General features: G+C 48.3%; 3 protein-coding genes across 5 annotated transcripts in view; all 3 read left to right on the top strand.

Moving 5' to 3' along the window:
- The window catches only part of LOC311188230 (class I histocompatibility antigen, Gogo-OKO alpha chain-like), a gene marked incomplete at both ends in the record, with an annotated part of 867,329 nt that overhangs the window by 90,913 nt on the left and 752,566 nt on the right, over positions 1 to 23,850 (top strand). The window lies entirely within an intron of this gene.
- On the top strand, positions 1,627 to 8,109 carry MRPS18B (mitochondrial ribosomal protein S18B; the record flags this gene model as incomplete). Its single annotated transcript, XM_084228714.1, has 7 exons — positions 1,627 to 1,905; positions 3,429 to 3,537; positions 3,629 to 3,726; positions 3,852 to 3,920; positions 5,457 to 5,523; positions 7,144 to 7,203; positions 7,778 to 8,109. Exons 1-7 carry the CDS (start codon positions 1,753 to 1,755, stop codon positions 8,107 to 8,109), a joined length of 888 nt encoding a protein of 295 aa, XP_084084840.1. The 5' UTR covers positions 1,627 to 1,752.
- ATAT1 (alpha tubulin acetyltransferase 1) lies at positions 8,871 to 23,479 on the top strand (the record flags this gene model as incomplete). Of its 3 annotated transcripts, XM_084229000.1 has the most annotated exons (13): positions 8,871 to 8,998; positions 9,468 to 9,528; positions 9,642 to 9,733; positions 9,840 to 9,900; positions 10,027 to 10,140; positions 10,333 to 10,434; positions 17,580 to 17,625; positions 17,745 to 17,813; positions 19,371 to 19,442; positions 19,897 to 20,140; positions 22,711 to 22,790; positions 22,882 to 22,924; positions 23,269 to 23,479. In XM_084229000.1, the coding sequence occupies 13 exons, from the start codon at positions 8,892 to 8,894 to the stop codon at positions 23,477 to 23,479; spliced, it is 1,302 nt and encodes a 433-aa protein (XP_084085126.1). The 3 variants fall into 3 exon arrangements, with proteins under 3 accessions (XP_084085126.1, XP_084085124.1, XP_084085125.1); XM_084228998.1 differs by lacking the exons at positions 22,711 to 22,790; positions 22,882 to 22,924; positions 23,269 to 23,479 and adding an exon at positions 20,650 to 20,683 and having other exon boundaries at positions 8,892 to 8,998; XM_084228999.1 differs by lacking the exons at positions 17,745 to 17,813; positions 22,711 to 22,790; positions 22,882 to 22,924; positions 23,269 to 23,479 and adding an exon at positions 20,650 to 20,683 and having other exon boundaries at positions 8,892 to 8,998.

Raw genomic sequence — 23,850 nt, 5'->3', positions numbered from 1 at the left:
GTCTCACACACAAAGAAGTGGGACTTCTGGGCCACAAGATCCACCATCTTTTGTATGTGAGCTCATTAACCCTTCTGAAGACTGCAGCTAGCGAGAGGAAGTTAACCATTCCTCCTTATAAAAAGCAAACACTTATGGCTCTGGCAGTCTGGAAATTGGCTGGATTACCAAGGGTTAACCATAAAAATCCTTACTTTCGGGCCCTCCCTCCACCCTCTCCTTGCCTGCAGCAGCGCAGGGAAGAGGTAGGTGGTAGGGGAGAGAGAACAAGACTGTTTAGATAGACCCAAAGGCCCTTTTTAATGGAGATTAAGTGACCGGCTTGGTCCTTCTCCAGCTCTATGGTCTCATTTCTTCCTCTCATTATTTTTGGTTTCACAACGGGAAACGTTGATTTCTTGTTGCAAGGCTGGTTTTTGAAAATTCGACACTTACTATCCAATTTTTTTGCGACGTCAGCACCTCGGGCTCAGGGGGGGAGGGGGTTAAGATTTTGGAGAAAAAAAAATAAAACAACCAACCAGGACCCAAAACTCAATTATTTGGGGGGCCTCATTGGATCAAAAAGTCTCTTAAAAAAAATAAAGGCCAATTCAGTATTCATAGTCCCCCCCCACCCAACTCCATTTAGGGAGGGGGGTCGTAGAAAAAAAGTTCTGAGTGGATTCAAAAAAGTAACCGCTGGATGAGTGAATTTGGGTGGGTTTGGGAAGGGAGGGTGGTTGATTATTTTTGAAGTTATGTGGTGACGGTCCTTCGGTCACGGATTTCAAGTCCCAAGCAGCGTGGGCTGGTGGGGTGGGCAAGATAGGTGGGAAGGGACAGAAGACACAAGTGGTTGGGCTGGTGGCTGCTCTTTTCCCTTTCCCCCCTCTCAGGATCCTTTCAAGGGCTTAGATGTTGCTGCGGCTTGTTTCTTTTTCCTCGTGGCCGGCCTGTCTTTCTCCGAGAGAATTCAAACCTGGGATAAAAGGAACACAAGGGAGAAAGATATAATCAATACGGGATGCTTTTCGAGACTCCGGAGTGACACCTTTGTTTACCCAAACACTTTCACGCCTCGCCCCGAACGCAGCCGCTTTAAGCCCTGGCGCCCCCCGGAATCCGTACATCACCCCTCTCCCAGGACAAAACTCTCGGCAAAAATCTTACACTCTAACCAACAACACACCGAAACTTACCTCTAAACGAACCCCAGAATGGCGGACGCCCGCTCGGGCGGAGTCTTTTATATGCGGACACCGCCCAACGCGCCTAAACGTGCTGGTGAAACGCCCTTGTCGCGAGACATTGTGCGCGAGGCGTGAATTCATTGGCTAACCCGAACGACAACTCGCCAGCCGATTGGCTATCCTCCTCAGACTTCGCTCGGCCCCTTCCCCCCGGCTCCTTCTTCCGCCTCCTTCATGACCCCCCCCATCGCGTGCGCGTGACCGAAGGATTTAGCACTTCCCTTTCCTCTGCCTCCACCACTTCCGCTCCCCAGAACATTTCTCACCCCGGGTTGGTAGAAGCGGGACGGCGCATGCGCATTGAGAGGCTCTCGGTGAAAATAACCTTCAAAATTGCTTAAAAGGCAAAGTCTACAGATGCGATCTAAGATTCGTAGTGACTGGTTCAGCAAAAAAGCAATTTTGAGGCCGAATTCGATTGTGACGCAGTTGAAATTGACTTCTTCCCCTGACCCCACCCTCTTCACGCTTCCGCCCTGACGCAAATGCGCTGCCGTCGTCCGCACTGCGGGCTCGTCCCATGCCCTGCCCGCGGCTGTTTCCCGGAGCATGCGCGATTGCGCTTCCGACCAAACCTCTTTGGGCGTGCGTCAAGATGGCGGCCTCCGTCTTGAATGTGCTGCTGAGGCGCCTGCCTGTTCTTTCGCCCTTCAGAGGTGCCTACGGAGTTCAGGTAACTCCTTGGAGCACATTTTGCACAACCCCAATTTAGTTACACCTTCTCTAGGTCGTCGCTCAGTGGTGAGACTCCAGGAGCGGAGGCCTTCCCTAGTGTTTATGCCTCGGCGGTTTAGTCAAAACGTTGCTTCCACCACCCTCCCTTCTCGATCCTGTGCCCATTTTCTCAGCCTGACCCAGGGTTAGATGTCATCCTCTTTCCAAGTTAACATCTTGGCTAAATACGTAGATGAAGGACAGGACCCCTTGTTCATGCATAACCAACCCTTAACAATGCAAGCAGTTTCTAAATCTGTGCTGTCCTTGAGTGCCCGGGGGGGTTCTACCAGTTCTGCTCTTTCCCAGTAAAGCCAGGATACATTCTCACGGCCTGGGGACCAGTTTTCTCAACTCTGTCTCACAAAATCACTTTGTTACTAGAGCATACATGAGAGCTTAACTCAGTCATTTGGATTGAAGTTTCCCTCCAGCCTCACGTACTCACCACCCTGGAGGTTCTTGGTAGGGTAGGGCAGGGCAGGTTCTTGGCAGGGCAGGGTGAGATAGGAAGGCTTGCCCAGCTGCCACTCCCTAAAGTGGGACTGCAGAGTGGCGACAGGGGCCACCACAGAGTTAATAATAGGCAAGGTGGCTTTAAAGCTAGCGTTAGGACTCAAGTTTGTTCTTCCCTGTGGAATGTTGATCTTAAACGTTTTATAAGGCTGGGCAACTCTGATTTAAGAATGGGTTAGAGACTCACCTGTCCTATACATTCCTTCTTTGCCCCGACATCTTCCAAGAAGCTACACAACCTTTCTTCCTTTTCCTCCGCAGATTAAATTCATCGGAAAAAAGGCAGAAAAACTTTATATGTGTCAAGTTTTAAGTTGTCTTCTCTAATAAGATGATGTAGGGGCAGGCTGGGCACTGAGCAGCTTATCTGTGATCCAGCAGACGGGTAAAGGAGAGTCTTGGAGCCCTCTGTGGCTTTCTCAGGCTTTTTATTGAGCTTTACATGCATCGCAGCAACCAGGTACATGGCAGGCAGAAGGGCCAGTAGGCCCCCAAGCCCCCGGCAGGACTTCACTCTGGGCTTCTCTGGCTTCTTTGCCGGGTCTCTCTCCTGCCTCTCCTGCTTCATCTTCTCTTGGTGACTATCTCAATACTCCTCCCATGGCCCACAGAAGTAAGGAAGGCAGCTTGCAACAATATAACAACTGCAGGTGCCCCATCAGGCAGGGCACTCCTTATGGTGGGAGGGCAGAAAAGCCTGAAAACCATTTACCTTACAGATGGCACCCAAGTCGCCTATCCTAATTGTTTCCTAACATTAGCTTCTGTTTCAGGATCTGGTTGGAGAGAGGGAGTGACTGTTGATAATGTTGATTTAATCCCAGCAAAAATACTACTTTCTATTATATTCCTGATGTTCTGTTAACTAATGGGTGTGTGTTCCCCTTCTACCCAAGGTGTGGGCAGCAAAAACTGTCATGCCCCTTCCTTAAATGCATTCTTTCATTTTCCCTTTTTCCTTTATAGGTTCCCCACCGGAATCTTTGTTCCAAAGCCCCCCCTGAGGAAGAGTCTTTGCCTTCACTTCCCATTTCCCCTTATAAGGATGAACCCTGGAAATATCTGGAGTCGGAAGGTACTTTAAATGGGAAAGGGAGGTGACAGTGGGGTCTGAAATTAGTGGACACAGATGCCTTCACCAACAAATAACTTGTGTGGTCTTTCAGAATACCAGAGCCGCTATGGTTCTCGTCCTGTCTGGGCTGACTACCGTCGCAACCACAAAGGTGGAGTACCCCCACAACGGACTCGAAAGTCATGTATTGTGAGTTTCTGAGGGTGACACATAGATGGGATGTGAAGTGGGGGTGGAGGCCATAGTGACAGAGCAGCAACACTTTTTTCTGATAGTCCTTGAACATTTTCACCTCCAGCTTCTTCTCTTTACAGCGTAAAGATAAAGTTGCTGGGAACCCCTGCCCCATCTGCCGGGATCACAAGTTGCATGTTGACTTTAGGGTAAGGAGGATCTTGTTCTCTAGGATAACGATTTAGAAGCTCATTGCAGTGCTAAAGACGTGACTGTGGGTGCCCTACTCTTCATATCCCAGCACTCCCATAATCTGTTTTGTACTGACTTTCTAGTAATGTAGTAACATTTGTCTTGTCAGCCTTTTTTTTTTTTTTAAAGATTTATTTTTATTTACTTATCTATAAAACAACTGGGGTGTAGGCCAGAGGTGCAAAGAGTGAGAGGATTCAACAGAGACACAGTGGGGAGCAGAGCAGGCGCATTGACTGAAATAACATTGCTGAGGGGAGCAGTGGGCGAATCCGGAGAGGTCTGCTGCGCAATGTGGGTAGCTCCCTGGCTGCAGAGGCTGAGGATAACTTCACATTGCTGTGCTTAACCCCTTGAGCCACCAGGGCGGGGGGCTCAAAAACCTTTTAAAGGTGATAATGGGATCGTGCTTTTCTGAGCTTGTAGTGAAGGTGTTAAGAGTAGAAGCTGAATGAGTAGTCATCAGGGAACCTGGAGGGCATTTGTGTGTGAGCAGCTGGGGTGTCTGATTGCTCTCCAGCGCCTTCTGACACAAGTTGTAGAGAGTTCTAGTGGACAGCTTCTCAATTTCAACTGCGTATGATCGGTCATAAAAAGACATAACCAATTGTATAGTCTACAATCACTTGCATAACTAGGAGAGAAAGAAAGATTACAAATTGAATAGTGCAGATCATTCTCCCTACCACCCCATTCCCCAAGTGTGCCTGCTTTTACCTTGGGAATCTGACCTCCTGTGATTAGCCTGGTGGGTAGTTAAAATTGTAAAATTTATCTTTTTTTTTTTTAAGATTTATTTTTATTTAGTTATGCATACAAGAACCGTGGTGTAAGTCAGAGGTGTGTGGGGTAGGGGGTGGGGGAGAGGATTCACCAGAGACAGAGTGAGGGGCAGACCAGACATGTCTTCTGAAATACATTATTAAGGGGAGCAGTGGGTGACACGAGAGAGGTCTGCGCCATGTGGGTCAGCTCCCTGGCTGGGGCTTGAACTCATGTTGCATGTTGGTGATAGCTTGATATTGCTAAGACTTAATCCCTTGTGCCACCGGGGCAGCCCTGTAAAATTAATCTTGATAAATATGTCAATGTATTGTATATAGCATGCTGTTTGTTTATACGTTAATCATTTATACATGTTCAATACAACATGTGCTGCATTTTCTGTGATTTCAGTGATTGCCAATTGAATGTCCCCATTTTTTTGCACAAAGGACCCCTGTAGAAGAGAGTTCTAAGAGTCTTAGTGACAGAACGTAGGACGTGCATGTATGGTAGTTGGAAGGCAAGGAAATGGGAAAAACTTGCGGAGTTTTCGAAAATGTCTTCAGTGAAATGATGGCTCTAATTTGGGACATGAAGGCAGGTAGCAGCTGCAGCACCTCAAGGGGGCAGGTCACCTTGTGGGTGGGTAGGGATGGATGGTGGACTTTTAGTCTCTAAGGGTCTTTATCTCCCCGTTCTCTCATGTTCTCCACCACTCTCCTCCACAGAATGTGAAGCTCTTGGAACAGTTTGTCTGCGCCCACACAGGCATCATCTTCCATGCTCCTTACACAGGTCAGCCCAGTTTCCTACCACCAACAGACCAGCACTTGTTTATTTAGTCAGACCAAGGGTATTTGTTGGGTGGCTCCTACTTAGGGCATAAAAAGCGTGATTGAGCTCTTTTGGAATTTTTGGTTTCATGGAGATCTTCACAGACTAAAACAATTACATGTGGATAAAAGATACAGGCAAGTATCAATGTAAACAAACTACTGAAATGTAAATCTTAAAAGATAAATGGTGGTGGGCCTCCCCGGTGGCGCAGCGGTTGAGTGCTGGGTTGCGAAGCTGCCCGCGGCCTCTGCGGCGCCGGTTCGATCCCCAGTTGCTCCCCTGCCACCGGAAGAGGGTCCCACATAGCGCGCAGACCTGTCCTGCCGCCCGCTGCTCCCCTCAGCAGTGTACTTCGGTCCTTCTGCCTGCTCTGCTCCCCGCTCTGGCTCTGGTGAATTCTCTCACCCTCCCGTGCTTCTGATTATACCCAGGGCATGTATAAACAAAGCAAACAAACAAATAAATAAATAAATAACATGCCTCTATAAAAACAAACAAAAAAAAGATAAACGGTGGTGACTCTTGCCTTTCTATATGGTTTCTTCACTTTTCCAAAAGTCCTGCTCATAAATTGGCGATCATGCCAATTAACATTGCAGTTGAGTTTCTCAGGTTTGGTTTTGTAAGCTTAACAAATTCAGAATTACATCTATTTCTTACCTGTGATCACAGGCCAGTTCTGACTCACTGCTGTGTCTGTGTGTTTTCATATTATCTACAATCACTTCCAGGCTATATAGTAGCGAAGTTTAGTGGTTGAGACAGAGACTGTAGGACCCACACAACCTAACATACGGTGTTACACAGAAAATCTAGCCAACCCCTCCTCTAAAGCAAGACACACTGGCAAAGAATCATCTGAATCCCCCATTTGTGGGTGGCAGCAGGGCCAGTGGAATTTATGTCTAGCTGTGAAAGGGACCAGTCTCTTTCAGATGGCCCTTCCCAGATCTGAAATCCTCTCTTCTTTATTGAATCTTTCTCTGTGGATTGTTAGACTCAACCCTTTAATTAACCATACTTGCGCTTTCATTTGTGATCTCCCTGTCTTGGAGCCTGTACCATTAAATGACTTCTCTATAGTGGCCATATAGTGGCTAGACACTCCTATGTCTTCAGCTTAGCTCTCAGGGACAGAGAGAGGGGAGACTTCCCATGAGGCAGATGAGGAAACAGGCCCACGGAGCATCAAGGGACTAGGATCATTAGGTAGAGTCAGGTCTTCTAAATCCAGCTCTTTTTTTTTTTTTCTTAAAAGATTTATTTGTTTATGCATATAAGAACTGGGGTACAGGCCAGAGGTGGGTGGGGCGTGTGAGAGGATTCACCTGAGACAGAGTGGGGAGCAGAATAGGCAGGCAAGTCAGGAGAGGTCTGCTGCGCCATGTGGGTCACCCCCCAATGGCCAGGGACCGAACTCATGCTGCAGTAGCTGTGAATTGCTTCCTAGTGCTGTGCTTAACCCCTTGTGCTACCAGGGAGGCCTCCCAGCTCTTTATCACTATGTAGAAGCAGTTGTGTTCTTTAGTTACTGTGCTTTATGGAACCAGCACTGAGTTATTTTTTTTCCTCACATAGGGGTCTGTATGAAGCAGCACAAGAAGTTGACCCAGGCCATCCAGAAAGCCAGGGATCATGGTAAGCATGAGATAGCCACAGGGCACTTTTGTTAGGCATAAAGGAGGTGAATTAGGGTTGAAGGGGGTGGATATCTGAGAAGATAGCACCCTAGCACACACCATGTTCTTCTGAGTCTCTTCTGTCGTCATTCCACTGTCCTGTTCCCTCTCCTGTCTCTCACCTTACTATTACCCTTCCCCTTATTCCTCCTCTCTCCTTTCCCCTTTTGTTTTACACCTATTAGTCCCAGTGCCATAGCGAAGTCATAGGAGAATCTGTGTATCAGGTCCTGGTGATCTCTTTTCACAATTTAGGAAAAGGTACCCCTCCACTAGAGCAGATGCAGCTCCTTAGGTCTGGTGCTGGGCAGTGTGACTTGGCAGGCAAGAGCCCAGGCTTGTCAGCCCACACTTCCCCCACTTGGCCAGGTGATTTGGTGCATTGTATTGCATGCATTAATGTACTCAGTGAGTGGGCTTTCCCTCCCATTGTAGGTCACTTTCTTCACTGTCTGTGTTAATCTGAATTACCTTCTCCTGCCACCCCCATCCCATCCCACAATTGCTTTTTTTTTTTTTTTTTAATCCTCTAGGTTTCCTCAGTTACCACATTCCCCAGGTTGAACCTCGGGACCTTGACTTCAGCACCTCTCATGGAGCTGTCAGTGCTACTCCGCCAGCCCCCACCCTGGTTTCGGGTGATCCCTGGTACCCATGGTACAGCTGGAAACAGCCACCAGAGAGAGAGCTGGCCCGCCTTCGCCGGCTCTATCAGGGTCATCTCAAAGAAGAGAGTGGCCCCCCACCTGAGTCAATGCCCCAAGTGCCCCTCACAACCCCAGCTGAAGCCTCCTCCACTGAGCAGGAGGGCCCCCAGAGTGCTCTGTCCTCCACTGAGCAGGCAGGCCCCCAGAGTGCTCTGTAGGAGGAGCTGTTGAGTGGGAAGGGAGCCCAAGGGGTTATGAGATCATGCCGAGGAATTTCATGATGAGATTTCACCCTGAAAAGTTGTAGCTGTTTTGTGGGCAGTGGCAGGCCTAGGGCCAGAGAAAGGAAATGATGGCTGGTGAAGGCGATAAATACATCTGAGGCCAAGGGAGGACAGTACAAATGTACATGGGAAACCCCAACCCCTGCATATTGTAAATAGATGGGCTGAACGTTCTGTTGCTGTTTCAGACTTCTGCCAAGTCCACTTTTCTACAATAAACTGTATCTCCTGTGTCTCTGCTGTTTCAGATGAATGCCATTCCTCTGGGGGGAGCATGTGGGAGACAGGTGGTCAGGCTTGAGCCAACCCCACCACTGAAGGTTGGGACCAGAGCCACCTGAAATGAGCAGCGTGCATTCTGTCCCGCTCTCCTTCATGGGCCCAGTGCCCAGGCAGTGTTCCCACTCAACCCCGCCACCCCCCAGTTAAGGGCTAAAGGGTTGGAGAATGAGACTAGGCCTAGGGAAAAATGCGTTGCTATGGCACTCACTGCCACGGGGGATGGAGACGCGGGGCGTGGCCTTGCTGAAGGACAGCTGCTCTGGCTTGGAGACGGGTCTCCAGGGCCGCCTGCCAGGGTGCTGGGTGGGAGAAAAGGGATAGGGGGGCACCCCCACTAGGGGCGGGCATTGGGCTGAGGGCGCGGAAAAGAAGACTCCGAAGGGCGGGGCGGAAGTGACGCCTCGCGGGGCGGGTCCGGCCGCGCACAATGGGCCATGGAGTTCCCGTTCGATGTGGACGCGCTGCTCCCGGAGCGGATCACGGTGCTGGACCAGCACCTGCGGCCCCCAGCCCGCCGACCCGGAACCACAACGCCGGCCCGGTGACATCTCAAACCTGCCCCACGGCCCTTCTCCCCTGGTTCCTCTGGAAACCTGGCCCAGGCACCACGCCCCCTTCTCACTCTCTAGCGGCCGCTCCTTTTTATGTCCTGGCTCGCCCTTTTGGTGACCCTTCACCTCAGACCCAGTGGGTTTGATACGTGTTTGGATCTGTGACCATTCACCTCCAGGCCCAGTATGTGGTCCCAACCAAAGGATGTGGTTGCCCGGACCGTCCTGACTCCCCATAAGAACCTCTAGGGAGGAGGGAGTGTACCAGGCTGACAGGAGGTGCGGCTTCAGGTTGGGTCCCGGGGGTGGGGTGGAAACCAGAGAGGAGGACACCAAGGTAAAGTCATAGAGCCTTAAGTCCTGAACCTAGATTTGGATTGGGGCTCAGGTTTCCAGGGGGTCTTTGCCTAGCGACCCTCTAATTCAGCACCTGACTTTTTATCTCCTTTCTTTTTATAGTATTGATCTGCAGCAGCAAATCATGACTATTGTAGATGAACTGGGCAAGGCTTCTGCTAAGGTACTGCGGAGTCTTTAGATGGAGTAAAGGGGAGGCCTCTCTGGGGACAAGATAAGGAGGCCTGTGTCTTTTGGAAGGGACCTGCAGAAAGTCTGTCTTCTCCTCTCTGGCAGGCCCAGCATCTTCCTGCTCCCATCACTAGTGCGTCGAGGATGCAGAGTAACCGCCACGTCATGTATGTGCTCAAAGACACTTCAGCGCGACCGTGAGTGCCAGATGCTCTTCTGTTGTACTTAATTCCTCTCTTCCCCAGCCCTGCTCTCTCTTTTCGACCTACCATTTCCAGCTGGTTCATTTTCCCCATCCTACAGGGCTGGAAAAGGAGCCATTGTTGGCTTCCTCAAAGTTGGATACAAGAAACTCTTTGTACTGGTAAGTGTTACGAGAAATTGAATTCCTGTGCCTTGGTTCCTGAGAACAAGAAGATTGTGTGGAGATTGGTTGGAGGTGGCAACATGTCTGGGTCCTCAAAGGTATTTGTTGTTCTTCACTTGTTAGGATGACCGGGAGGCTCACAATGAGGTAGAACCATTGTGCATCCTAGACTTTTACATCCATGAATCACTTCAACGCCATGGCCATGGGCGAGAACTCTTCCAGCATATGTTGCAGGTATCACTTATCTCTTCATCAGTCTGTCCAAAATGAGATCAAAGACCCTTTTCCCTAAAACCTTCCAGAGTCCATGCATCCCACCCTCCAGCCCCCATGGTCCCATATCCTCCCATTCCCTCCCCAGGCTCACGGGTTTCTGTTGGCATGCTCTCTCCACATCTCCTACCCTGAGTCTCCTGTTCCCTGCAGAAGGAGCGAGTTGAACCACACCAACTAGCCATTGACCGGCCCTCACAGAAGCTACTGAAGTTCCTGAATAAACACTACAACCTAGAGACCACAGTTCCGCAGGTTAGAGATTTCAGAGGGTGTAGCCTTGCTGAGTGACCCCATCAAATTTATTATCTGGGGACAAAAAAGGGGTACCTTCCAAGGACTCCATATTCCCCATTATGTGTGATTTTCCTAAGCTCTCTTTCATTTATGGTATCATCTTTCATTATCTTTCATCATCTTTTCATCTTTCATTCATCTATTTTGAGTCTTCATGTATTTTGTACACCTGATAATGTTTGTGCACTGAATATAGCCAGCTCACTTCCTTGCATAGGCCACTCTGTAATCAATCAACGTTTAAAAGCCCAGAATAGGGGCCTCCCTGGTGGCACAGCAGGTTGAGCGCTGCGCTGTGAAGCTGTCCTCAGCCTCTGCAGTGCAGGCTCGATCCCGGCCTGCCAGGGACATACCCACATGGCGCGGCAGACTTCTGCTCACCCGATGCTCCCCTCAGCAGTGTATTTCGGTCAGTCTGCCTATCAGCCTCTGGTGAATTCTCTCACCCTCCCGCACATCTGGCCTGCACACCGGTTCTTGAATAAATAAATAAATCTTTAAAAAAAATAAAATAAAAGCCCAGAATAATATACAATCCCTGACCTCAGGGAGCTTTGGTTTAAAATAGGAAGGTGGTTTGTTAAAAAATGTAATATAATGTTAACTAATGCTGCTAGTCATTCAACAAATATTTATTGAGCACCTGACACTGTTCTCTGGGCACTAGGAATATTTATTCAACAAGACAGATAAAAGCCTATTGTTGGGCTTATGTTCTAATTGGGGAGCCAACATAATTAACAATTATATGCTATGGTTGATCATGATAAGTGCTCTGAAAAATGAGAACAAGCCTGGGAGTGCCGCGGTGGGATGGGAGTGTGTGGGATTGCAACTTTTAGTGGGATAAGCATGGAAGGCCTCACTGAGAAAGTGTTATTGAGCAATAACTTACAGGTGAGAGCGAGAATCGACTATACCTGGGAGGAGAGCATCCTAGGCAGAGAGAATGGCTAGTGCACAGGCTGTGAGGGAGAGGGCGCCTGCTTGAGTGAACTGTCTGATGTGCCTAGAGCAGCATGAGGTGGGGGTGGGGCAGTGGTAGGTGAGGTCAGTCACAGCAGTGACAAAGAAGAAAGGCATTTCAGGCTTAACAGGCAAAGACTTTGACTTTTACTCTAAGTGAAAAAAGCAGAGCTGGGCCTCCCCGGTGGCACAGTGGTTGAGCGCTGGGTTGCGAAGCTGCCCGCAGCCTCTGTAGCACCGGTTCGATCTCCAGCTGCTCCCCGGCCACCGGAGGAGGGTCCCACATGGCGCGCAGACCTCTCCTGCCGCCCGCTGCTCCCCTCAGCAGTGTACTTCAGTCCTTCTGCCTGCTCTGCTCCCCACTCTGGCTCTGGTGAATTCTCTCACCCTCCCACGCTTCTGACTATACACAGTGTTTGTATAAATAAATAAAAATAAATCTTTAAAAAAAAAGAAAGAAAGAAAAAAGCAGAGCTATCACAGGCATTTGAGCAGTGGGGTGATATGATCTGACTTACATTTAATCAAACCACTTTGTTGAGAATAGAAGTAGCAGAGCAAGGCAGAAGTAAGTAGTCCAGTTAGGAAGCAACAATCCCCGTGAAAGATGGTGTGACTCAGACCAAGATGGTAGCAGCAGGGGTGGTAAGGAGTAGCCAAATTTTAAATATTTTGAAGTTAAAGCAATTAAAATTTCCTGATAGGTTATATGTGGGGAAGAGGTAGTTAAGAATGCCCCAGAGTTGTTGGCGTGAGCAGTGAGGACAGTGTTGCATTAACTCTGATGGTAAGTGGAGCAGTTTTGGGGGAAATAGTAGGAATCCACTTTGATTATGTTCATTGGAGAGGTCTGTGATAAGTCTGTGTTGAGTGTTGAGTGGCTAGCTGGGTACTTCTTTGGGAGTTGAGACAAAAGGTTTGGATGGGGAGTTTTCAGCATGCGTGCAGTATCGAAAGCAGTGAGGATATCACCAGGGAGTGACTATAGAGAAGTTGGCTCAGGCACTTGAAGCAGTGGACACTCTTTTAAGAGATCGAGGAGGAGAGGTAGAAGTGCAGCTAAGGAGTTACTGGTGAAATAGATGAAAATTTACAAGGTGACCTGGAAAGCCAGTGGAGAAAGTGTTTCACGGATGAAGGAATGGTTACTGAGTCAAACGCTGCTATCATTGAGGTGAGAGGAAGTCTGGGAAGTGACTGCTGGGTTTACCTGCCTGCGGGTCCTGACAGTGATTTTGGTGCAGTGGCAGGTGAAAGCCTGATAATGAGTGTGTTTAGGGAAATGAGAAGCCAAGAACTGGACATAGTAAGAATAGGTCCCTCTTAAATGCAGTTTGAAGAGGAACCAAGAAATAGAGCACAAGTAGAGGGGGAAGTGGATCAAGCCAGGGTTCATTCTTTCCACTGGAAAATCTAACACATAAGACTCAGTTGAGAGAAAACGATGTCAGAGAATGTGGGGAGAACTGCTCAAACAGTGTCTGTGAGTGGGCAGGAGGGGTTGGGATTGGGGTGACATGTTAGCCTTGGGGAGGAGCAGGGATGTGACTCCATTGTAACATGATTCGATTGATGTGATTACAGAGGAGGCATAAGGATGTGGGGTAAAGAAAGCCTTGTCTTATGTTTAGTCTTGAGAAGTGTCTGGGGACTGAGTGGGCGGGCCAGAATGCCTTTCATGTGGAGGAACCAGCATGAGCAAAGACAGGAAAACACTACCTACCTTTCCGGGCACTGCAAGCAGTTAGGTGTGGCTGACTGCTGGCCTGTGCTTGTTGGGGGATGAGGGTGGGTGAGGAGACATTATGGCAGGTTCTCCTTAGCCTGTTCTCCACGGGTGTGTTTCCATTTAGATGGCAAGAGTAGTGGAAGGAGCACAGTATTCAGCATCAAACGTGTTACCCAGGGAACTTGTAATAGCAGAGCAGTGTAGTGAAAATAAAATTGACTGTTTCATGAGTTCTCTGTAGTATGTATGCATTATCTCAGTGGGTCCTCTCACATCTCTTTAAGGTCTATGCTTTCTTTTAAATGTTAGATCAATGCTTTTTTTTTTTTTTAAGATTTTATTTATGCATACAAGAACTGGGGTGTAGGCCAGAGCTGTAGGGGGAAAGAGGATTTACCAGAGACAGAGTGGGAAGCAGAATAGGCAGATCAACTGAACTACACTGCTGAGGGGAGCAGCGGGTGAGACAGGAGAGGTCTGCTGCTCCATGTGGGTAGCTCCCTGGCCAGGGATCAAACTCATGCTGCTGTGGCTGGCGGTAGCTTGATAGTACTGAGACTTCAACCCCTGCACCAGGGAGGCCCAGAGGTCTGTGCTATTTTTGACCCCATTTGGGGTTTATACAGATTAGATTAGTCATTTGACCAAGTCCACACTGTTAAAAAGTATAGAGTTCACATTTGAACCAAAGCCCCCTCTTCATGGCTACACAGTATACCTGGCTGCAGCTAGAATCAAGATTCTGGGGTTTGAGGGCCTCTCTGGTACTATGGCCTGAGTTTGATCCCCAATCCCACCAGGGAGCTAACCCACAGGGTGCAGCAAACCTCTCCTATCTCGCCTGCTCCCTTCAGCAGTGTATTTCAATATATCGGCCTGTTCTGCTCCCCACTGTCTCTGGTAAATCCTCTCACCTCCCCCCGCCCCCCACACCTCTGCCCTACACCCCAGTTCTTCTACACAAAAATAAATCGAAAATCTTTAAAAAAAAAAAAAAGAGAGAGAGCAAGATTGTCTGGAGCTTGAGGCCCATCTAGCCGCTTGTAGCTACTTCACTTTTGGCAAGTAGGTCTTCACGTCTTTCCTCCCTCCCTCCATGAAAAAAGTTTAATACAAAATTCAAAATTCACGTAAATGATAGGTGATCAAAATCAAAGATCTTTGTCTTGATAAGGATTCACGTCTTGTATTTTCTTTAACTTATCTTGCTGTTTCCCTCTTTCCCCATCCCCTGCTTTTCTGTTACTTTCCCCCATCTGTCCAGTCTTGGTTATATTGACCCATCCCTTTCTATCCTCCCACGCCCCACCAATGATTTACTCCTACACAAGCTAAGATGGCTGCTATTAAACTGTTTAACTTTGCAGACTTTCACTTTTAAAATAGTAACTCCAAGGATTGTTGGGCAGGCCAAATTGAATGTGATAATAAAATAAAATCACTCTCAAATGATCAATAACTCGATTATGGAAGTGGCCTTCTGTCCTCCAGCATATCTTTCCCCGATAGCTGCTACTTAAATCTTAGATTTGATGGGGGGGAAAAAAATCTAAGTTTTCCTTATTATTTGTAGAATTAAGCCATTTGGCCTCATGAAGGTGTTTTGTTTTGAGGTTTTGGTTTTGATTTTGGTTTTGTTGGTTTGGGGTGTCTTGCTTTCCCTGTCATTCTGTCCATTATGTCTCCATTACCCTGGAGCCTGAGAGAACTTAAAAGTTGAGTCAGGATTTTTTGTGTGTGTATGTGTGGAAGAACTGGGGTATAGGCCAGAGGTGTTGGGGGTGAGAGGATTCACCAGAGACCGAGTAGGGAGCACTACAGGCCAATTTACTGAAATACACTGCCAGGGGGAACAGTGGGCACGACAGAAGAGGCCTGCTGCCCCTATGTGGGTTAGCTCCCTCCCCATCGAACTCAGGCTGTAGCAGTGATAGCACTGAGCCTTAACCCCTAGGCCACCAGGGATTATTATTATTATTATTATTATTTTTAAATTATTTATTTATACAATCACTGGGTATAGTCAGAAGTGCGGGAGGGTGAGAGAATTCACCAGAGCCAGAGCGGGGAGCAGAGCAGGCAGAAGGACCGAGGTACACTGCTGAGGGGAGCAGCGGGCGGCAGGAGAGGTCTGCATGCCATGTAGGACCCTCCTCCGGTGGCCGGGAGCAGCCGGGAATAGAACCGGCGCTGCAGAGGCTGCGGGCAGCTTCGCAACCCAGTGCTCAACCGCTGCGCCACCAGGGAGGCCCTCCAGGGATTATTAAATAATCAATTCCTCTTTCCCCAGCCCCTGTTAACCACTAATCTCTCTGTGAAGTAGCTTATTCTGGACATTTTATATAAATGGAATCATGATAAACAGTCTTTGTGTTTGGCTTTTACTTAGCATAATGTTTTCACAGGGTTCATCCAGTTTGTAGTACGTTACCAGATCTCATTCCTTTTTATGGTAGGATAATGTTCCATTATGTGGCTATACCACATTTTAGTCCATTTATCAACTGATATTTGATGGTTTCTGTTTTTTGACTGTTAGGAGTAATATGCTATAAGCATTCATGTGCAAGATATTTTTTAAGTTTTATTTATTTATGAATACTAGAACTGGGATGTAGGTCAGAGGTGCAGGAGTGAGGGGATGGGGAGGCAAGAGGATTCACCAGAGACACAGTGGGGAGCAGAACAGGCAGATCTACTGAAACATACGGCTGAGGGGAGCAGCGGGTGAAACAGGAGAGGTCTGCTGCACCATGTGGGCTAGCTCCATGGCGGGGAATCGAACTCAGGCCACATTTTTTTTTTTAATAGAGGCATGTTTTATTTATTTGTTTATTTGTTTTGTTTATACATGCACTGGGTACAGTCAGAAGCGCGGGAGGGTGAGAGAATTCACCAGAGCCAGAGCGAGGAGCAGAACAGGCAGAAGGACCAAAGTACACTGCTGAGGGGAGCAGCGGGCGGCAGGAGAGGTCTGCGTGCCATATGGGACCCTCCTCCGGTGGCCGGGAAGCAGCCGGGGATCGAACCGGCTCCGCAGAGGCTGCGGGCAGCTTCGCAACCCAGCGCTCAACCGCTGCACCACCGGGGAGGCCCTCAGGCCACTTTTTGAGGAACTGACATGCTATTTTGCCACAGTCACTGCAGTGTTTTTCACCTCCCCCCAGCAGTGAGGCTTCCAATTTCTTGATAGCTATCTTAACAGGCATGAAGTAGCATGTCTTCTAGTTTTGATTTGCGTTTCCCTAATGACTCATGGTGTTGAGCATAATTTTAAATGCTTATGGACATTTGTATGTCAACTTTTAAGAAATGTTTATTCAAGTTCAGTGTCCATTTTTAAATTGTGTTCTCTACCCATGAGTTGGAAGAGTTCTTTATATATTTTAGATACAACAGTCATCAGATGTATGATTTGAAAATACTTTCTACTGTTTTGTGGGTTTCTTTTCATTTTCTCAGTGGTGTCTTCTGAAGTACAAAAGTTTTTACTTTTGATGAAGTTCAGTTTATTTTTTTCCTTTCATTGCTTGTGTTTTGGTGTAATTTTATTTTTTATTAAATATTTATTTATGCATGCAAGAGCTGGAGTACAGGCGGGGGGGGGCAGGGATGAGAGGATTCATTAGAGACAGAGTGGGGAACAGAACAGGCAGATTGACTGAAATACACTGCTGAGGGGAGCAGCGGGTGAATCAGGAGAGGTCTGCTGTGCCATGTGTGTTGTTCCCTGGCCAGCTGGGGATTTGAACTCGTGCTGCAGTGTCTGCGGACACCTTCATAGGTTGTGTCTTAACCCCTTGTGCTACCAGGGAGGCTCTGTTGTAATTTTAAAGAAATCATTGCCTAATCTAAGGTCATAAAGATTTTGCCCTTATGTTTTCTTCTAAGAGTTTCTATTTTAGCTCTTACATTAGAACTTTGATCGATTTTTAGTGATTTTCTCTATGAAATGGGTTAGTGGTACAAATTCATTATCTTGTATGTGGATATTCAGTTGTCTAAGTACAACGGTTCTTTGACCATGCAGTGTTGCAAATCAATTGACCATAGATACATGAGTTTATTTCTATTGATAGATTTGCTTCATACCATTGGCCTATGTATCTATCCTTAGGCCTCACCATACCATTTTGATTACTATAGCTTTGTAGTAAGTTTTGAAATCAAGAAATGTGTGTATCCTTTTCCTTCTTTTTCAGAATTTTGACTATTCAAGGTCTGTTACAATTCCTTATCAACATTAAGATCAGATTGCCAAGGTCTGAATTTTTTACTAAGTCTGTCAACAAGGAAGGCTGACTTTCATTCTATTCTGTTCACTATAGGTTATCTAGCATAGGATTCTATACCCACATGTTCTGAGTAGCAGAATGAACAACTGTATTTTGCTTGTTTCATATTATAGGTGAACAACTTTGTGATCTTTGAAGGCTTCTTTGCCCATCAACATCGTAAGTTTTTTCACCTTGTGTATGTTGGTCAAGTAGCTGGGGTGAGGGGAAGGAAAGAGGTGGATTCTTTCTCCCATTGGCCCCCTCACTCAGGGGCACCACCGCTTCCTTCCTCACAGGGCCCTCTGCTCCCTCTCTGAGGGCAACTCGACATTCTCGCGCTGCTGCAGTCGATCCTACGCCCCCTGGTAAAGCTGATTGGATGGGTGGACTGTAGTGACGTGATGGCTAGTTACTCTGGAGACCAGATCCAGCTCAGTGTGATATGTGGGCCATATTGGAGAATTCTAAAGCCACCCAAGTCTCTAGCACTTATTGCCCATTAGCCTTTGTCCTCAGGGGAGCTCGGTGCACTTGATACATGTCAACTAAGTTTTAACTAAGCAAGGGGAGCCTGTTTGATGATTAATGTTGATGGAGCCTCTTGTTGCTTTCAGGTCCATCAAAGTAGGCCGGAGTCACTTTGTAAACCCCTCAGTTTTCTGTCAGTGAGGGGAAGGCAAGTGCAGTCAGCTCTTCCATTTCCAGTCCAGAGAATAGTGACACAAATGGTCCAAAGCTTAAATACTTGTTTTAGAAGATAACACTCAGAATTTTTAATATTTCCAACTAAATAATGAAATTGATGTAGAGAAAGCAAACCGGAACTACTGAAATGCTGCCCAGGTTCCCCATTCCATCCTGTGTCCATCCTCACGCACACAGGCTCTCTGCTAATCTGAGCCCCACTCCTCCCTCTTCTCCATTGCCTCCCAAAGGAGAAGCAAGCCTTCTGCTGGCTGCAGTGCAGTGCCTGCTTGTACAGAAAGGCACCTTTCCTGAGCTGGCTCTGTAGCTAGTTCTTATCTCCTTGATGAGAAAAGATGAGACTCAAAGAAAGGTCTGTTACCAGTTATCAGCTTCGACCAGTGTCAGACACTGAGAGGCATTTCACATGCACGGCTCCCTTTGGTTTCCCAAAGTTCCTGCTGACCTGCAGGTTGTAAGAATGAGGGATGGTCAGCAAGGAAACTGAGCACTCAGGCCTGCCGGGGAGGGGTAAAGCTTAAATGGATCTCCTGAGAAGTCTCTAATTTGCCACACATGATGGAGAACCTCTTGCAGGAAAGGAAGAGGGAGCATGTAGAGAAGTGAGGGGGTAGGAGGCTGAGCTTAGGCAATCTGTTAGCTTCCCCCTTACTGTAACTCCCTTTACAGAGGTCTTGTTTTTTTCCTTTTTTCCCCCTATGAAAACTTAAATCTCCCATCTTTACACTTATGGAGAGGCCCAAACCCAACCTCCCCTGACCTCTTCAAAGCAATTCCTGATTAACCAAGGGCTTTGTCCGTCTCATCTAGAGAGATCTGGGGTCCTCATTGGCCCGGCTGGGACCATTCCACTGCCCCAGCATCCTAGGGGCCCTGACAGCACCCACTGACAGTAAGAGCTCACCTGCCTTGGCTGCCCTTCTCCTGCATTTCCCAGGCCCAGAGTCTCCCCCTGGAGCTTTCCCCCTGACTCTGCATTCAGCCTGCTCCTTCTGGCTCTGCTCAAAAGTGCACCAGCATTCCCCCCAGATTCCCTCCTGGTATGATGGCATTGCCACAGAGCTGCTTCTGCGATGGAGCTGAACTCTCCTTCCCCAGGAGGAGCTGTAATGTCAAGAAGCAGAGGCTGGGGTCATGGGGGGAGTGGCTGGGAGGGGAGGGTGTGCAAAGTGTGTCTCCTCTGATGCTGACCTTGCCTGTGTCCCTTCCACTGCCAGCTCCAGCAAGGAAACTCCCACCCAAAAGAGCAGAAGGCGACATTAAGCCATACTCTTCCAGTGACCGAGAATGTAAGAGGGCTGCATGGGTGTCTGGGCCTGGGGGGGGGAGGGGCTTTAACCCAGGGGAAGGGGCTGTTCTCTCTCAAGGCTCTGATTTCTCTTTTTTCTACCCTGATATATATATTTTTTAAGATTTATTTATTTATTTATACAAGCACTGGGTACAGTCAGAAGCGTGGGAGGGTGAGAGAATTCACTAGAGCCAGAGCGGGGAACAGAACAGGCAGACTGACGAAATACACTGCTGAGGGGAGCAGCAGGCGCAGCAGGAGAAGTCTGTCACACCATGTGGGACCCTCGCTGGTGGCTGGGGATCGAACCGGTGCTGCCGAGGCTGCAGGCAGCTTCGCAGCCCAGCGCTCAACTGCTGCGCCACCAGGGGAGGCCCTCTACCCTGATTTTTGCTGTTGACTCTTCCCTCTCCATTTTCTTCTGTCTTGCTCTATATTCTCTTTTCCCCAAGTCCTGAAGGTAGCTGTGGAGCCTCCTTGGCCCCTAAACAGGGCCCCCCGCCGTGCAACACCTGCAGCTCACCCACCCCCTCGCTCCAGCAGCCTGGGGAACTCTCCAGAACGGGGTCCTCTCCGCCCCTTTGTGCCAGAGCAAGAGCTGCTGCGGTCCCTGCGCCTCTGCCCCCCTCACCCCACTGCCCGCCTTCTGCTGGCTACCGACCCTGGAGGCAGCCCAGCACAACGTCGCCGCACCAGGTAATAGCAGCTGGAGGGTTAGGGAGCCTCAAGACTGTCAGAAGGTATTAGAAATGGCAGGGGACAATTTGAACCCTTTAGCAAGGTGAAGCAATAGGACAGGAGGACTAGAGAGTCTGAAAATCTTCAAAGAATATATTGGAAAATATTTTGGGGAGTGTTTTGGAAATACAATAAAAGAGCAGGTAGGATTTTATATGGAGTTTAGGGACTGTAGTTTAAAGTGGATTGGGAAGAAGCATAGGAGGAACGATACATTGAGGAGGGAACTGAGCCTCTAAGGTTGAGGAGATCATGCTTTAATACACTGGGAATGGGCAGTGCCTCGGACACAATTGGGGGAGCTCCTGGCTCCAGGTCAGTGCCTTGAGTGGCAGGAGCCCATCCCAGCAGGCAGAGCGGGTGTCTCCTTTATTTGTCTTCCTGGCTTTCTCTTCACCTGACTTCTGTTTTTCTCTCTTCCCCCATTTTCCCTCTCCCTTTCTCCTGTCCATGCCATCACTCCATAGCTCCCTTCCACGCTCTGATGAAAGTCGATACTGATAGACAGCTAACCCCCAGCTCCTTGGGAGAACTGGGTGTGCAGAGACCCCGCTCCCTGAGAACCCCAGACCCACTCTTTATCCCCAGGATCCAGTGGAACCTGACAGAACCCATAGGATTTCCCCCTTCCCTTTTCTTGGACAACTGGGTGGTCAGGATCCCAGATGGCCTACTACTTTGTAGCTTTTCCCACCGTAGAAAGCTCCCCCTTATCTCTTAACTTGGGCTCTGAACACTTCCACAGACAGCCCAATTCGCTGCTAAACCCCTTGAGCAGCTCATTCTGTTTACCCAGAGAAGCACACACTTGCTTGCTGTCAGACTCTAGAACACCATGGAAAGTCCCAGGGCCTCCTCTACTAGGCTGACCTTTTAAGGAGTCTTGTCCATGGAATATATACCGTATTCCCTCTAGTGTCTACTGGTAGCTCCAGTACTGCTTTGTGCTGCCTACTATACTTAACCTTTCAGTCTGCCCATGCCAGCCAATGAGCTCTGCTTCAGAGCAGTCCAGTTAGGTAGGACAGGGACTTACCAGCTCCCCAAAGGGATCCAGTCAACATTGCCAAACTCTTCATTTCCATGTTTTCTGTATTTGTCAGGGAGCCCCTAAGCTGGTGTCTGTTTTGGGGTTCTAAAAGACTCATCTCCCTTCTAAAGACACCTCTTCCCCCAGATCCAGATTCTGTGAGGATGTCTGTCTCTTGGCAGTAGATCCCAGCTAAGTACCCTAGCCAGGTTTCAGAAGATAAGCCTGAATCTCAAGGATCTATTAATTCCTGGAATTCCCTCTCACCATCACTCCCCCAGTGGCTAGATACTGATAGATTCCTGTCTTGTGAGATTGTTTTGAGATGGGGGTACACCTCCTCTCACCTTCCTTTCTTCTTCCCTCCATAGTAAGAACCTTCTTCCCTGTTCCAAACCTTGGATAGAACATCCTTTCCCCTCCCCACCTTCTGAGTGTGTGGTAGATCAGGTTCCCCAAGTGTTCCCCCCAAATCCTTGGGAGCAGGATCTCCCTCTCTCCCAACACCCTTTCTCATTCTTCTCTCCAGTGTTGTCTGAATCAAGTGTGAATTCTTTTGTGTTTTTTAAATTGAAATTTTCAATGAAAAACAAACAAAAAAACTTTGTCTCAGCCTCGTCTATGCGTCACTCCTTATTTTCCTGGGATTTTAAGACCTCTATCCCCCTCACTTTCCTCACGTCTGGGATCTTCAGATCTTCCAGCAAGCTCAGAGCTTCCCTTGCCGGCTCTGGTGTGTCTATTCCCATATTCATTTCTGGATCTTCTCCTGCAGATTCTGTCACTGGATCCCTCTCTATTGCTCCTGTGTCTGCTGCTCCCCATTCCCTCCAGAAGCCACAAGCTCTCCTCAGTGACTTCTATCTTTACCCCAAGCCAGTCCTTGCCAAGATGTTAAGGAATATCAACATCTCTGGGATCCATTCATTGCCTCACCACCCAATAATAATCCCCTACTCATTCCCTGGATTCCTCCCACTAATTTCCTGCTGTCTGCTCCACTAAACCCTTAGGCCTCTCTCAAGACAATCTTACCTCTGTTCAGAGCCCAACGATCTGTCACCTCTGCTTCAAAATCTTTCCTTTTCCTCCTAAATTCAGCCTCACCACTCCCTATTTCTCTCTGGTCTGAGGTATCCTGTCATTACAGTAGCCATGTTTTCCAAACCAAACATCAGGGCACCTGGTGCAACAGATTCTTTCGGCCTCCCTTGTGAGTCTGTTTTTATGACATGATTTGGATCACACTTAACCTTATGTTTAAACCACTGCTTCCACTAGAAGTAAAGCAACAAATCAGGACTGCTCCAGAAAATCTTGGGGTATAAAATGAGCTTCCCTTTAGTGGGACATAATTTAGATTGAAATTGAAGCCCCATAGCAACGATAATTGCCCTTTCTTTTTGTTCCTGTGCTATTCCTTTTTGTTCCTCCTCTCCATACCCACTCATCTTTCATCCTGTGGCCTCTTCCCCATCATCTCCCATTTCTCCTACAGGGGGACTCCCCCAGGGCTGGTAGCCCAAAGCTGCTGCTACAGCCGCCACGGGGGGTTGAATTCCTCATTCCCCAGTACAGGTAAGTATTCATCCCTCCTTACACCCAAATCAAGTAGGCCATATTCACTACCTCGCCAGTGCTCCCACGCACATGCCTGATATTTCCACAGGCAATCAAGAATTGAAGCAGGGGGAACAGGAAAGAGAGAATAGGTGAGGTCTGAGCCCCTCTTCTAAGAGCCTTCCACCATCTCTGACTCCTTTCCTAACATCACCCTCAGCTACTCACTCCTGCCAGTCCTCACTCTCTCAACTGGACACCAGCTCCTCCCACAAATCCTAACATCCTACAACCCTCTTTCCCCGTAGGTTCAACTCGTGCTTCCCTTTGGTGCTCTTGGAAGGGTTTCAAATAGGGACATAACACTAATGGCTCTAGCCTCATAGGCCTTGGGTCCTCCTCTACACAGGAGCTGGACAGGCCTTAAAGAGTCTGTGATATAATTGTCACTTTAGTACCCCTAAAACCTATTCTCCATCTCCCTCCCAACTACCAGGTGTTCCAGTGAGGAGCAGGTCTTGTCACAGGACGGGTCTGGAGAGGAACCCATACATACAGTTCCTCCACAGGCCCAAACCCAGACACAGGCCCAGGCTCAGGCCCAGGCTCAGGCTGCATCTGCCCAGTCCTGGACAGTGGGTGGCGACATGTTCAACGCCAGGTTCATTCGAAATTTGCAGGAACGTCGCAGCACTAGGCCTTGGTGACCACGGTCTCGTCTCACACCTTCAAAGTCAGTATTATTTTTCTCTCACTACAGCACCTAGATAAAGCCAGCCCTCATAATGGATATTCATTCACTCATTCATTCATTTGACAGGCTCACTGGTGCCAAATCATTTGTATTTTATTTTTAAGCAGACCAATAAAAGTATTTATTTTTATCACGAGTTATTGAAAAACTGGATTGTCATTATTTCAATCCCACTTCCCTCACGTTGCACCCACTGCGCCCACACTGTCGCCCAGCTTTCTGCGCAGGCGCCACAGGTGGAGCGAGCCATACTACGGGCCCGCTAATTTGCTGCGCAAGCGCTCTGCGGCAGGCAGCGTCCACGCGCGCGCAGGCGCACTCCCT

Source organism: Talpa europaea (genome assembly GCF_964194135.1).
Source record: "Talpa europaea genome assembly, chromosome: 2".
NCBI lineage: Eukaryota > Metazoa > Chordata > Mammalia > Eulipotyphla > Talpidae > Talpa > Talpa europaea.
The sequence above is the reverse complement of the archived record's forward strand: the minus strand, read 5'-3'. Positions and strand labels throughout refer to the sequence as shown.